Genomic DNA, 15,311 nt, shown 5'->3' with positions numbered 1-15,311 from the left:
CAGAGCCAGATTGAGTTCAAATCTGGCACTAGTACTTATGATTCCATGACCTTGAGCAAGCTGCTTAACCTCTCTGTGCCTCCGTTTCCTTGGCTGTAGATGGGGATGACGTTATTTCTGGTTCCATAGGGTGATTTTTAAGATGATAAATACAGATCATCTAAAGGGTAGAGCTGTGTCTGCAGAGTAGATAGTATAATTGTTGGGGGGGCGGTATTTTGGTCTTTGTTTATTTTGTTAATTTGTAGCTGACATATTAGTAATATACTAAGTTAAAATTAAGTTAGTTGTTCAGTTGCATCTGACTGTTTGTGGCCCCATGGGCTGTAGCCCATCAGGCTCCTCCGTCCATGGACCTTTCCGGGTCTCCAGCATTGCAGACAGACTCTACCATCTGAGCCACCAGGGAACCCCAGTAATATAATAGAACAGTTAAATAATGCATCAGGATTAGAATAGTTACCAAGACATGACTGTGTTAAAAACCTATGTATTTTTTATTTTGTGCTGAGTAAAGATGCACAATAAAAGATGAAGAAGTTCCTCACCTTTCTGCGTTTTTTTTTTTCTTTTTCATGCAGAGGCCTGGAATGCCAAAATCACAGACCTAAAACAGAAAGTTGAAAATCTTTTCAATGAAAAATGTGGTAAGTTTATTTTGAAGTATTATTGCTATTAAAATATGAGATAGCTTTTTTATAAAACAGAAAAATGTGATCAGTGTAAAAATGTTCAACATTTAACTTATCATCAGATGTTTGTGGGCTTTGCAGGCATGAATTTGATCATTTTTCCCACATTTCTTCAAGAAATTGAAGACATTTTTCTAAAATTAAAATTCATGTGATTCTTTTAAAGAATAGTTTTAGTAGCTGCAAAATGTAGTTTGAATGCTTTTTTTTTTAAGGTTTAATTTTTCAAAAAATTATGTATATGAGAAACGATAAGTGTGTTTTGGTTTTTTTTTAGGTGAAGCTCTTGGCCTTAAACAAGCTGTGAAAGTGCCGTTTGCGTTATTTGAGTCTTTCCCAGAAGACTTTTATGTGGAAGGCTTACCCGAGGGTGTGCCATTCCGACGACCGTCTACTTTTGGCATTCCAAGGCTGGAGAAGATACTCAGAAACAAAGCCAAAATTAAGTTTATCATTAAAAAGTAAGGAAATAAGATGAAACGAGCTTGCCCCCTGAGTTGGTACAGTTTGACTCTGGGAGATGGCATGTGGATTCAGCTTTGGGGCCCTAGAGTCAGAGAAGCTCTTTGAGCTATACTTTTATATATATTTAAAAATTTTTGTAAGTGGTCAAAAGAGGGAAGGAGGGCTGTGACTTACCAGAGGGATAACAACTTGATTTTGCGAAATCTCCTTATAGTCTATATTTTTACTGGTTGATACGGCTGGAACCTTAAGTGGAGGTTCAGTGTTCTAAAGCTTTTTTATTTCTCCAATTTACAGAATAGTTTAAATCTCTCTTCTGTTTGCTTGGGATCTGTGAATTATGCCAGCACAGCTGAAGCAGATGAAAGTAACTGGAGTTAATAAAATATGTGTCAGTGTCCAGGAATTGTTCAAAATTAGTTGAAAGGAATTTTAGGATTTATTTATTTATTAATGGCCACCCTCTGTACTTTCAGCCAGGTCTCTAGTGGCTAAGACCCTGCCTCTGCTTCCTCAGAGAGACAGACTGTTTAATTTTTACTTTTTGGCCTTGCCCTGAGGCATGTGGGATCTTAGTTCCTTACCCAGGGATCAAACCTACATTCCTTAATTGGAAGCCTGTTATTGAAGTCTTAACCAGTCCCTCCAGGGAAAACCCAAGAGAGACAGACTCTTGGTGCTTGACTTTTCACAGCCTATCTTTATATTTCCATGCTGCTTGCGTGCGGGGCTCTTGTGTTTCCTTCTCAAGTCTAGCATTGCATCTTTCCAGGATATACTGAAACCATAGGAAGAAGCTATTTAAACTAAATAGGGCTTGGTGGATGTTAAAATCACAATGACAGCTAGTCTTTTTGTGTGTGTTCCTTTAGATGTCCATGTTATTTCTGTCCCTGCTAAGAATGTGTATGTATATAAAGTTACTAGCTTTTTCAGTGTCTTACTTGTTTAATTTTTAGTGTTTTACTATTGGAATACTAACACACATGCTTTTTCTCTTGTTTTTAGGCCAGAAATGTTTGAGACTGCAATTAAGGAAAGCACCTCCTCATCTAAGAGCCCTCCTAGTAAGCATTTTGCTACAGAAAACACTTTGTCAGACACTTACTTTGCAGCAGTAGTTTTAAAAATTATTGCAAGAGTAGCTGTTGAAATAAAACCTGGAAAGTACATTCAAAATTGGGGTTGTATCTAGTTTATGGTTTTTAAGTTTTTTAGTAGCTTAAAGATCTCTACATGTCTGATGCTCTACAAAGCAGCATGAGGAAGACAAAAAATGAAAAACATCTTTCAGGAAGCCCAATGTCACAGAACAAGAAAACATGTCATGAGGAACAAAGTTGGCTTAAAATATGGTCTTTTATAGTCTGTATTGTAAGCGTTAGGGAAGATTTCATTACATTTTGTGTATGTTTTTAATCTGAGGTTTCCGTTTTCAGGAAAAATCAATTCATCACCCAGTGTTAATACTACTGCATCAGGTGTTGAAGACCTTAACATCATTCAGGTGACAATTCCAGGTATGATCTCGCTGCCTCAATTATAGCTTGGTAGGGCTTCATGGAGATTGAATATGCTGCACATTGTCTGTTGTTCCCCTAGCCCCTGCAGAAATTATTGACCAGATACATCACCATGTCAGTTTATCTCTATAAACAGTGCTTGGCAATTATTAGATTCAACATGAGCTAAAACCTGTATGCTACCCAGATGCCTAGTGTGTTTAAAAAATTTTTATGAAACGGCAAACAAAACTCTTTATAACTGGAATGATGTTGTTGCATTTTCAGTTTAGTGCTGTTATTAAATTGTTTGGTTAAGTCATTTCAATCTTGATTGCTTTTTTAAAAAACATTCCCATAACATAACATTACATAGAGCACCTAAAAATGTATCTGGTCTTAAAATGGCATTGTTAAGTTACAGCTTTCTCTTAACCTTTTCAGACGATGATAATGAAAGACTATCAAAGGTTGAAAAAGCTCGACAGCTAAGAGAGCAAGTTAATGACCTCTTCAGTCGGAAATTTGGTAAGCTTTGCATTTGTGCATGGCTTTCCAGGTGTCTCAGCATCTGCCTGCCAATCAGGAGACGCAGGTTCCATCTCCGGGTTGGGAAGATCCCCTGGAGGTGGAAATGGCCGCCCACTTCAATATTCTTGCCTGGGAAATCCCATGAACAGAGGAGCCTGGTGACTCCTATAGTCTGTAGGGTTGCAAAGAGTCAGACATGACTGAGCATGGATGCAGGCATTTGCATAATACAGCTTGCAATAAGCCAGGAAAACTTTGACTCAGTTAGATCTTAAAACTGAATTATGCTCAAGTAGTTGTCATCTGTGCTTCTGTAAACCCTCACTAAGGTGGACTCTGCTTTTATGCCATTTGTCTCACTATAGGTGAAGCCATTGGGATGGGTTTCCCCGTGAAGGTTCCCTACAGGAAAATCACAATTAACCCTGGCTGTGTGGTGGTTGATGGCATGCCCCCCGGAGTGTCATTCAAAGCCCCCAGCTATCTGGAAATCAGCTCCATGAGAAGGATCTTAGATTCTGCTGAGTTCATTAAATTCACAGTCATTAGGTACGTGAGAGTGACTTGCTTGGTCATAGGAATGAACCTGCAGATGACTGAGGCCGAGTCATCGTCCAAAATGTGGTCCTCTGTAGTAAGTTTACTGTGTGATGAAATGAACTAATACAGTCCTTAAGTTACAGTGAGGCTCTTTCGTGCCTGTGCTGACTCTTCATTCTCTGGTTTTAAGGCAAGGTGCTGTTAGCACACTGTGACCTGTGGACCAGCTCCAGCCCGCCACATGTTTTTATTTTTATGTATTGTTAAAACCCAGTCACTCCTGCTTGTTTACATATTGTCTGTGGCTGCCTTCATATTGCAGTGATAAAATTAAGTAGCTGGAACAGAGACAGTGTGCTCTGGAAATATTTATGTCTGGCCCTGTACAGGAAAACATTGCCAGCCCTTGCCTGTGAGGCATCTTCCCGGGCTTCAGGTCAGACCAAGGATCCAATGCTAAGCCACTCCTGTTTCCTTGTCTGTCCAGTGAGATGGTAGTTGTTCCCTTTGAGAGTGTGAGCCGCTTATCCACAGAGTAGGAATGGTTGCCACACCTGCACGCTCACAGCGCTGTGCAGATTCCATTTGTTGATATGTGCTTGTCACAGTAAGTGCCACACACGTCCCCTTTGCCATCACCCAAGTAGAAATTCCCAGGGCCCTTCCCGCTTCTCTTCCACCTCCCCCAAACTTCAGGTTCCCGCTGTCGGCTTAGGACCAACACTCAGAAATAGTTAATGTCTTATCCTCCCAAAGCTTCTTCTCATTTCACTTGTGGAAAACATAGTCGTGGTTGTTTCTTTTTTCAGTGTATTCATTTTTAATTGAAGGATAGTTGCTTTACAATATGGGGTTGGTTTCTGCCATACATCAGCATGAATCTGCCATAGGTATACATGTGTCCCCTCCCACGTGCACCCCCATCCCACCCCTCTAGGTTGTCCCAGAGCCCCTGAGTTCCCTGAGTCATACAGCAAGTTCCCACTGGTTGTCTCGTTCACCTGTGGTCATGAATACGTCTCCATGCTCCTCTCCTGATCGTCCCTCCCCTCCTTCCCCTTCACTCTTCCACCTCCCCAGAGCTTAGCTGTGGTTAGATACACCCACTCATTGTCCAATTCCCACTGTCTGCTTAGGACCGACACTCAGAAATAGCCAATACGGTACTCTCCCAAAGCCTTTTCTCATTTTACTAAAATTACTCTGTTTCCCTTACTTTGTTCCTATTTTTTCCCCACTGTCTTTGGTGTAGCGTTTTCTAATGGTTACTTGCCTGTCTATAGGTTTCAAAGTAGAAGATTAAATGATAGTGCACAGCTTTTGTGTTTCTAGCACATAAGTAACATGGGCTAAATGTTAGTTGAGTAAAAATATACATGTAAATTCTTGTAGAGTAAAAAAAACACTTGTACCATCTGTTTCTCTCTTCAGACCATTTCCAGGACTTGTGATTAATAACCGTGAGTATTTCTGCATGTCTTTTTTTTTTTTCCTTCTCTGGGATGTGAGAAAAGGGGATGGATGGGTTTATGCAGGTCTGCGTGTACACTTAGAGGCGTAATCCAGCAGTAATCATTCAAAGTCGTCGTTTTAGCCCTCAGTATAAAGCACCACAGGTCACTTTGTGGATGTGATACTGGGCAAGTTGCTTCGCTTTTAAAAATCTGTTTACTTACTCATATAATCAAATAGAAATGATACTTGCACCCATTTTGGCCGTTTTAGAGCATTTTAAATGACACATTGTATGTCAAGCCTCTAACACAGTGCCTAGCAAGCTCCTTACTGTGTGAATATGAAGTTCTAATACAGCACTGCTGGGCCCATGTGCTTACGACTCAAGAAATCACAGCAGAGCAGCCTGCAAAGCCTAAAATATTTGCTCATTGCCTCTTTGTGATGAGGCTTGTTGACTCCTGATCTACAGAATGTGTTCAGTAAGCACAATCTATATCTATTCCTGTTTTCACCCTTACTACTGTCACTATTATTTTCTGATTACCGGGCTAGAAAAGGCAAGTCTTCTAACGTAATTTGGCGGCTTCTGTTAATATTGAGGCATTGTGTCTGACAGTCACTGGGCTCTCAGATAATCTTGCACAAACAAGTGTAAGTGTTTTTCCAGTTCCCTGATATTCCTGTCATTTTGAACAGGTTTTGTGTGTGTGTGTTTTTTTTGGTGTGAAACAAGTATGCTAATATGTTTTATGTTCTTCTATTACCTTTCTTGTTAAAAATTTTCCAAAGTGACAGTTATCCTTAATTGATACACCATTAGCATTTTAGTCATTTTTCCAGCTGGTATCGTCTCGGCTCTTTAACATCCATCTATATTGAGCGTTCTGTTCTGTATTTGCTGAGAAAGTGTTCAGGAGTTTTCAGTGACCGCTACGCAGCTGAGCCCTGTGAGTTGTCGGTTCCCCGCCTGAGCTGAGAGCCACGCGGCTGTTGGGCCTGTCCCGCTGCCCCGTGGGCTTCACGCGGTCGATGCCCTTTGGCTGTCTTGCCTTTAGGATTTGGTCTTGTCTCTTCTGCTTCCCAGTTTTGAATTTCATTTTATCCTAAAATGTATTTATTTGCTTGTTCCCCCAAGCCACTAGTTCTTTTTCAATAGATTCTGTTTTTATTATTCTATCTTGGCCAAGTGTGTCAGTATCTGGGGGTGTCAATAATGAATGAAAGGAAATCTTGCTTCATAGATTTTTCAGTCATCGGCATTCAGCTTTAATTAACCCAGAGACCTTTAGACGTCCAACCCCATGATAAGGTGTGGGGTTTTTGTTTTGTCTTGTTTTTTGGAAAACTTTTTTGATTGCAATTCATCTCTCTTCTATGTAACTTTTAATTTCAAAAGACATTGTGTTTTATGACTCCTTGCCCCTTTCCCGTATGTGTAAAGTGTTCAGTTTTGTTCTTTTCCTTGTGTGGTAATAATTTACAGAATTTTATGTTAATTACCGTGAGTTAGTTACTTGGATGGGACCTACCACAACTTCTAATCTTTGTTCCCTCCTTCTCATAAGGAAAATAGTGTCTCTTATAGCAGAGTTGGAGCATCAGGTTAGAGAATGTATGCAAAAATGCTTTTCAAATGTAGCAGTGTGTCATTATTACTTAAATGAATCTGCTTTCTTTTCAGAGTTGGTTGATCAGAATGAGTCAGAAGGCCCAGTGATCCAAGGTAAATTAAGCAGGGTGAAACATGGAAATATTCCTGCTGACGCAGTAGACCAGATCACATCAATGGTGTGGCCTCACGTGCTACTGTGTACCCAACTCTAAGGAAAGTTAATTCCACAGCACACATGTCCACATGTATGCACACACTCGAGCACACACAGATTTGGTTTCTTTGACTCCTTTGTCTGAAAGCCTGTGTGGGTCACACGTAGGTCATCACTGAGAACCGGACCGCATGCCGTTGGCTCCACCTCCCCATGTCAAGCTCAAGCTCAAGCTCAGGAACCTGAGACCAGTGGCGTTGAGTGTGGTTGTGTGATGAGAAGGTTGTCTTAACTTGGTGCCTTATGCCCTTCATTTCTAATGGTTGCTGTAAGCCAGACTGTTGGCTCAAAATTCCTTGGAAGCAAGTGTTTGTTTAGGCCTGCTGTGTGATTCACTGAAAGTAATGAAAGACTTTCATTAAAAGGGATCCTGCAGAAGGAAGGGGGAAAAGACATAAAGAACCTCCTACTTTCCTGTTGGACCTGTGTTAAGATTGTTATTGATTGTGTAAGATAGCAGGTTTTCAGGAAAGCAGATTTTTAACAGTCCAGTTGAGTAACCCTGCTTTTAATTCCCCAAATTGTAGCTATTGTTTCATCCTAGATGGGGGCTTTGTGTATGTCTAGAGAGCTTCCTCCCTCTAGGCTTTTTACATAACTGAAGGCGACTTTTGATTAGTGTGTTAATAAAATCTTCGTGTGTTTCTCTTCAGAATCAGCTGAGCCAACCCAGTTGGAGGTTCCTGCAACCGAAGGTAAAAAGGGTAGCCTGGTTGTCAAAAATTGAAGTGCCAAAGACAAAGAATTAATTGTAGTTTAGAAGCTCTTCACCTGGAAACACGTGGTGGTTTTGTTCCTTGGTTTCTGGGTCAAGTGGGTTTGTAGTTTATGCCCAGAAGCATTGTATTTAGAGATGACTTACAGGTTCTTTTCTTCCATTTTCCCCAAATGACCCTTAATGAATTCTGAAATTGTTGAATGAATGCTTTGTAACCTAGATTCAGCTAGTGTGGGTCCTTTACATGCATAATTAATAAGGCGTTTGTGACCTTGAAAATCTAAGTAACAAAATTCAGAACTTGACTGCTGGAGAAGAGTCTCTAGTTGCTACTGGTTTTAGTATCCTGTCGAGCTGTAATGAATAGTTTGGTATGAGTAGCTGTATAATCAAGTAAATCTGTATTCATAGTGCAGTTAATCGGTTCCCTTTTGTTTTTCTTGATAGAAATAAAGGAGACTGATGGAAACTCCCAAATCAAGCAAGAACCAGACCCTACGTGGTAGAACTCTTCCTTCCCAGGGTAAATCAGCTTCTCTGTCCAGGACACCATGTAGTGTCTGGGAGAGCCTCCCTGCATATCAGTAAGCTGAAGTGTTTTCCCTGCTTCAGCCATAAACGGTGGCCCACCTTCAGGGCACGTGAGGACCAAGTGTAAGCATACTGGGTGGTCTGAGCTAGCGGGCTCAAGCATGGAGAGTTTCCTTGGATCAACGTATGTCTATCAGGCAAAGATGTTAAAGCACTTGGCCTCCAAAGTGTTTTGTTTCTGATCTGTAGGTTAATTCTTGTCCTTGCCATTGGATGCACTGTGAGTCAATGTCACCAGACTGACTCTCCCCTAATCACTGCAACAGTATTTGCAGAGTCTGGCTGAGCTGCACAACCATTGTGTATCCTGGTATGATTTGGCCTGATCCAGTCATTCCAAACACCTTAAACCTTTCCAGGAGGGGCATTCCTAGACCATCAGTCAGTGAGACTTGGTGTTCATGTCGAGCTGAACCTCACTCAGCCCCAGCATTGACTTTTCATGATAGTTAGAGGGTACAGTTATCTCTCACCTGTAGCTGACCCTCTGTTTTTTTTTATATGGAGACTTTTTTGGTCATGGAATGGGCCATGTACCTCCAGTCCCTGGACTGATGTGGTAATTAAGTTGTGATATTAGTGAAAATCATAAATTCCTATAATCAGATTAACCTGTTTTCTCACTTGTCTGTTTTCTCTCCTATTTTAGCTTAAAGTATCAGTGGGTGAGAAGAGCTTTTCGGACCTGTTACTGCCCCAGGCTGTGTAATATACTTGTATAACAGAAATACCTTCTATACAAACCTTTTTTTCTACTTTTAGATAGAAATGTCTACTTTTTCAGCAGTTCTGTGAATTGAATTAAAGAGCAGAGTGACTGTAGATTTGGAATGGCTGGTTTCCTTGGGAATGTATTATAAGGATTTTACAGCAGTGCTGGAAAAAACGACAGGGAAAATAACAGGGGTGGAGCTCATCAGATTTTTTACATATTCAGCAGAGCCTTCAGCGATGGTGTTTGTTTTTCAATCAAGTGAAGATATCTCCTACTGGAACATCTCAGCTTCGGCAGTGAAGAAAACCCCTGTGATATAGTTCAGCTCTTTAGTTTTTCTATTGGAGAAAATCATTTAAATGATCCTTTTGTTCACGGCTCTCCTTAATGACTGAGTGAACAGTTAGTATCTGTATATTTGACTAAACCTTTTCCTAAGCTCTCTATCATGGTTCATATGTTTTTTATCATCATTAAAACACAACCATCAGGATCAGCTAACAGCCAGTAAGAGGTCGGTAATCTCCGCGTGTGGCTTATAGATGGAACACAGAGAACCTCTTCCATCCACATTTACTTTTCATCCAAATAAAATGCATGGCGTACCAGAAGTTTGAGGTCAGGTATGAGTGTTGGGGCGAGCTGAACGACACTAGAGCCTCACTGCCATGAGCCCAGTCGTGGTGTGGAATTCTTTGGAACACCACCCCAGCTCGGCTCAGAACTTGGGGAGGGGGGGTTTCGTTGCCTTCATTACTCTGCGGTTGAACCGGTGACACTGAGGCCCAGTGTGGGCAGTGAGGGGTCAGTCAGCTGACCAGGCACCCTCTGACATTCTGCGCCATTTGTAGGAGAATCTTACGTGTGTTGAGATTTCACCAACAGTAAGAGATGTAAAATACCAGCTATACGAAAAGCTAGAGTATGTGATGGCATAGAGTTTTCATTAGCTTTATCACAATATTCACAATGGAGAATTATATTACATGGTAGCAGAAATAGGCATTTTTATGTGTTGCTTATATTTTACCTCAAATTAAATTGTAGATATAGGGTAATAAATAAAATCCATCCATGCCTTTCACACACTAATTCATTTCTTTCTAAGGTGTTTTCATGACTGTTGGGAAACCTGGGGCGGCTCGGCGGTAGGTGGATTGTGAGGTGAGGTCATGTCGCCGCTGTCCAGTGGGTCCGTGCCTCATCAGGACACCCCTGCCGGGGGTGAGTCTGAGACCGGTGTGTCTCTGGTCTGAGCTGGGGCTGGAGCCCCCACCTGTTTGTTCGTGACCTGCCAACGGCATGCGATGTTTGAGGTCAATTCCTCCCAGGATGGAGCCTGTCCGTGAGCCCGTCCCACATAAAACTCTGGCTCCAGGTCCTTTCTGTCTCTCCACATCACCTTCTACCTCTCTGTGACCCTTACCCGTGTGACCTCAGGGAAAGCCAAACCGATTTGTTGACAGACTTAGCAGCCGGCCACCCGGGGGAGTCAGCTGCTCTAGTAGACCCCTGGGGTTACTTTCAGGTGTGCCCCATCTGGCTGCCACCACCCACACTTCCCATGCCAGTCACCGGGAATTCATAGTCATCCAAAGGCTGCTTTTTCAAAGGGATTACACTTGTACACATAACCCTTCAGCAGAAATTTTCTGGACGCACAGACTTGGAAGGAGATGGACTTTCCTACGCAGTATAAGTATATATATCTTCAGTATGAACATCCTGTATCTATGCATACACGTATGTTTGGGGATTTTTTAAGTTTCTTACAGCTAAAAATGAGCGTATGAGTCTCTGCATTGTGGACCACAGCTCAGAATCTGTGGCATCCTCCTCCTGCTAACTTAGGTATTAAGATGCGGTCTGGTCCCATCCTGCCTCTGAACAGCTTACAGGTTCCTTTAAGAAATGTTGACTCTCAGTTGAAGCTGTGTCTGTGAGCAGAAGAGCATGGAGATGGAAGAAGCTGTTTTATTAACTCACTGTGTCTCCTGGAGGTTTTCACACACCCCTGTTGACTCTGCTTACCCACAGTCGGGGGTCTCTCGGTACAGCCTCTCCTGGCAAGGTGACCGCCTTAGCAAATTGCCTTCTTACCTGCAGTGCTCAGATGAGACCTAGTTTCAGCACCACAGGCTTGTTTAAAAATGTCTGGGGTCACCCTGCCTTGCTCATGTGGAGCCCAGGAACCATCTAAGGAGCAAGCCTTCCGCCGCCTGTGTTAGTGAATAGGTTTTGCCCTCATAAATGAGACAGTTGACAAAAGAGCGTGAATCTTCAGAGGGCGAGGGGTGTAAAACTCTCCCACCAAGGTCTTTCCTGGAGGACCAGACTGAAACACGAGCTACAGTTCACATAGGTCCCATCAGTAATTCTAACGCGCCCTGTGTTTCTGAAACAACATCCTGATCCCTGTGATGGCTGATGGTTCAACATTATTTTATCAGGAAATATAGCAGAATGACCAGGGACATAGGCTTTGTGACCAGCTCCAAGCCATGCTTCTGGATAGCTGTGATTTTGAGTAAGTCTCCAACAGTAAAACCAAGGAAGCGTGTACCATTGCAGGACTGTTATCAATTAGACCCTGATGGTGAAATTGGGCCAACTACTTACAGCCTCTTGCCCAGCTCTGGGCCTTGGGTGGCATGGAGAGCCAAGCTCTGTTTCTGGGTCAGCTTCTGCCCTGGGGCGGGCGGCAGAGCTGCTGCAGGTGGGGCCACTGGCACCTCCAAAAGAAATCACATTTACCCACCTACCGCCACTCGGACTGTGCCGTGCACGTAAGCTTTCCCTGTTGAGCAGTTAGCACGTCCTAAGACGTTTTATCGTTTCAATGGTCTAAATCGTCTGTGTGACCTGAAGTGCATGCATGTCGCCTGCCCAGGTCACCTTGGGACTTGAGAGAAGAGGTAGGCCACTAATCCAGCCATGGCCACAGTCTTACCCCTGAGATGGCAGCGTGGACTGGGCTCCGGTGTGCCCAGCGTGGTCTGCAGAGTGCCCACTGTGCCCAGGACAGCTGTCTGCTACAGCAGGCAGCCAGTCCTACTTGGAAGTAGGTCATCTCTGAGCATCCTTCCAGCAACGTTTCTGCCGTGTTTTGTTTTTTCTTTTCCTCCCCTCCAGGGACCAAAAAGGTCCACTGGAGAGGAAGATTGAGAGACCAGACCTTTCCAGTGTCCAGACCTCAAGCCCCATCCTGAATAAGCTCAAGCTGCTGGTTGGTTTAACCACTAGTGAACCGTAATTGTCGCACTCCACAGCGCACCTCTGGACACCTTCCTTCCTAGTGGAAGAAGCCACGTGTGTGTATTTTGAAAGAAGTGTTCTCCACAGATGCCTGTTTCCCTGTGATACAGACAAGGAGACAGAGTTTGGGGAACTGAGGCGACCTCTGGCCCCGGTTCTGCCCAGTGCTGAGTCCAGTTGGATGAGCACAGGTGGGGCTGTGCAGGTCTAACCAGACGCCCCCATGGAGTTGCTGTCCAGCCCCTGCAGTTTGGGTTCTGTTTTACTCCCACGTGTACTGAGGGGTGGTTGACTTCACCTCGTGACTGCCAGCTTTGGCTGAAAGGGCAGATAATGAAAGCAGGTTGTTGAAGTCCTAAGTCCCTCAGGTTTTGGTGGCCGGTTGACAAATCAGTGGGTAAACCTGGCTGCTGCAGCTCCCTGGCTTCAAATCCCTGTGAACTGAGTGAAAAACAGCGAAGCCGCTTGTCTTCCCAGCTCCCCAACTCCGATCAAAGGTTTTGCGTGTCAGCTCTCTCCTGCCCCATCCCACCCTTCAACCCCCCTTCCCTTGTGGTTTTATTTTGAGGAAGTTGTCAGGAAAGGTAGCACTGAAAACATGCTATGATGCAACACCCGTGTGTGTAACTGTTTCCTGCCGGGTTTCTCAGGCCAGAGTAGGTGGCTGGTGGGCCTTTTGTAGCACTGACTTCCCGCAAGATCGCAGGCTGCCTGCTGATGCCCGTTGTTCCTGACCTGGAAAGCCAGTGTGATCCTTAGCAAAGACCACGTGCTGGTCAGTGCCTGGGGGGAACCAAGCGAGAACCGTCCCCACTCATACCCACTCAACCGCAACCAGAGGCAGCAGGAGAGACAGCCACCTCCAAGGCTCTAGGAAGATTTCAGATAAATCCCAAAAGAATCTATAGATTTACATCATCTGTGATTTTGACAAACTGTCCTCTCCTTTATAACGACCAATCTAGACCTCAAGGGAAAATCCTTAATGAAAGACAGCAGGTGCAGGTTTGCAGAAAGGCTACGTCAGAGCAGGCACCCACCCCATGGGCACAGGGTCAGAAAGCCATAGCAAGTGTTGGCCTGCATGAGAGGAGCTTTCAATCGAGGGGAGTGGCTTCGCTGCCCCTGGTGCTTGATGCAAGCTGGGCCGCCGCCAGACACCCTTGTAAGCAGACCCGCTGTTGACCAGCGCCTCACCCCGGGCCTGTGCGTCTGCACTGCCCTGTACCCCCTCAGATGGGGCAGAGGTGCCGAGTCCATGGCCAAGCCCTGGACTGAGGCCATGCTGCCAGCTGCCTTCGCACAATCTCTGGGCAGAGTGGGGGAGACAATGGCAACCCAGCCCTGATGACGGGATTTAGGAGGTGGGATTTTTCTCATTACTGAAATTAGCTTCAAGTTCAGAAGAGCTCACCGCAAAACCCCCTGTGGCGGTAGCACACAGCTGGATTTAGCCTTGATGGTTGATGATCTTCAAATGACTTTGGCCACGTGACGCATCTGGCCCCAGTGAGGAAGTGGGGTGGGAGCAGGCAGGGTGCAGGCAGGCCCCAGGGCTCCCGGTTCTGGAGGGGACCAGATGGAAGTGAAGTCACTCCGTTGTGTCTGACTTCTTTTGACCCCGTAGACTGCAGCCCGCCAGGCGGCTCCATCCATGGAAGTCTCCAGCCCAGATGGAATTCTGGCCGTGGGTAAGCCGTTCCCTCCCCTAGGGGATCTTCCCAATCCAGAGATTGAACCCAGGTCTCCTGCATTGCAGGCGGATTCTTTACCGTCCAAGCCACCAGGGAAGACCTGGCTTTGGAGTGGGATCAAATGGTAGAGTCCCTTTGATTTTGGCCCAGAACCCACTTTGGATCAGGACGTCCTCCAGACGCTACAGTGCAGGAGGGACAGCCCTGGCCCCACCCCTAGAACTCAGGCTCCTGTCTACCATCCTCCCCAACCTGGCCTGGGAAAGCCCCCACGGCCCTGGGCATAGCCAAGGCTGAGCTCTCCCAGGGCTAGACCGGGGGCTGCCCCACACACAGCCACCCAGCTCACCGGCGACAGCTCCAGCAGAGAACACAGGCTGCCTGCCCTGGGTCTGAGCCCTGCACCATTTGCCCCAGCAGCCTGCAGTGACGGCTCATTCACCTGACATTTCCCTCATTCCAGGCCCAGCTTAAACAGCAAGAAACTGCCTTGGACCTCCCTAAATATTCCACAGTCCTTGGAGTAGGTACAGATGATAAAAAGGCTTGGAGCTTGCCAAGGGCACCCAACCCTGTATGAATAGGTCAGTGTGGGTTGGGCTCCAGGCCACTGTGCCCACAGCCAGCAGTTGATGTATGCATGGCCTCCTGCAGACCAAAGGCTCAGGCTGACTCTTGTGGTGTTTGGGGCGCTCGCTCCTGTGTCCCTAGGCCAAGGACCATGTCATCAGGCCCAGGGGAGAAGGAATTCGCAGGATGTGTGGACCAGCTGTGTCCTAGCTCCACTGCTGAGTACAGGTTCCTGGTTCTCTTCTGATGAGGCTGCAAGGCCCACCCCAACCCAGCCAGAGCCCGTCCCTGGTCTGATCTGCTGAGAAAGGAAGACTGGAGGTCCCCTGGGAACGGGTGGTTAGTGGCATGCATATCCACATTGAGGCACCTGCTTGCCCTTCAAAGCCTCCACCCCATGCAGCTAACCTCAAGACCAAGGAAGCCCTCAACCAGCAGCTCAGGGACCCCTCCTGCACCTCCTGGCACCAGGCGAGACCTGGGCCTGTGGGCTGACCCAGAAGGCCTTCGTCATAGGCCCGGCAGGAGGCTTAACTTGGCCTCTGAGAACTGTTGCGTGGTGAGGGCTGCTGTGCTCTCCTCCTGGGAAGCTGGACAGGAGACCGCAGAGGGCACTGCCGGGGCCTCAGGCTCTCAGGCTAGACCCATCCCCGTGGCCCAGCCTTGGGGGTTTCCTGGTTGAGGACTGCCCAGCCACGTCCATCCGGAGAAGGCAGCATCTGAAGCGAGGCCAAGGTCTTTGGGCCAGACAGGA

The 15,311-nt window shown here is 45.5% G+C and overlaps 1 protein-coding gene across 6 annotated transcripts in view; it reads left to right on the top strand.

The window, feature by feature from the left end:
- Positions 1-10,130, top strand: part of GTF2I (general transcription factor IIi) — an 82,208-nt gene extending 72,078 nt beyond the window's left edge. For all 6 annotated transcript variants that reach the window (XM_018040487.1, XM_018040484.1, XM_018040486.1 and 3 more), the window contains 11 exons: positions 582-647; positions 970-1,153; positions 2,166-2,224; positions 2,597-2,677; positions 3,104-3,187; positions 3,556-3,739; positions 5,162-5,190; positions 6,870-6,911; positions 7,668-7,709; positions 8,180-8,255; positions 8,973-10,130. In XM_018040487.1, the coding sequence (XP_017895976.1) occupies positions 582-647; positions 970-1,153; positions 2,166-2,224; positions 2,597-2,677; positions 3,104-3,187; positions 3,556-3,739; positions 5,162-5,190; positions 6,870-6,911; positions 7,668-7,709; positions 8,180-8,238 (830 nt within the window). In that variant the 3' untranslated portion in view covers positions 8,239-8,255; positions 8,973-10,130. The remainder of the gene's footprint in view (positions 1-581; positions 648-969; positions 1,154-2,165; positions 2,225-2,596; positions 2,678-3,103; positions 3,188-3,555; positions 3,740-5,161; positions 5,191-6,869; positions 6,912-7,667; positions 7,710-8,179; positions 8,256-8,972) is intronic.

The sequence above is a fragment of the Capra hircus genome, chromosome 25, assembly GCF_001704415.2.
Source record: "Capra hircus breed San Clemente chromosome 25, ASM170441v1, whole genome shotgun sequence".
NCBI lineage: Eukaryota > Metazoa > Chordata > Mammalia > Artiodactyla > Bovidae > Capra > Capra hircus.
Note: the sequence above shows the minus strand (reverse complement) of the source record. Positions and strands in the feature narration are given on the sequence as shown.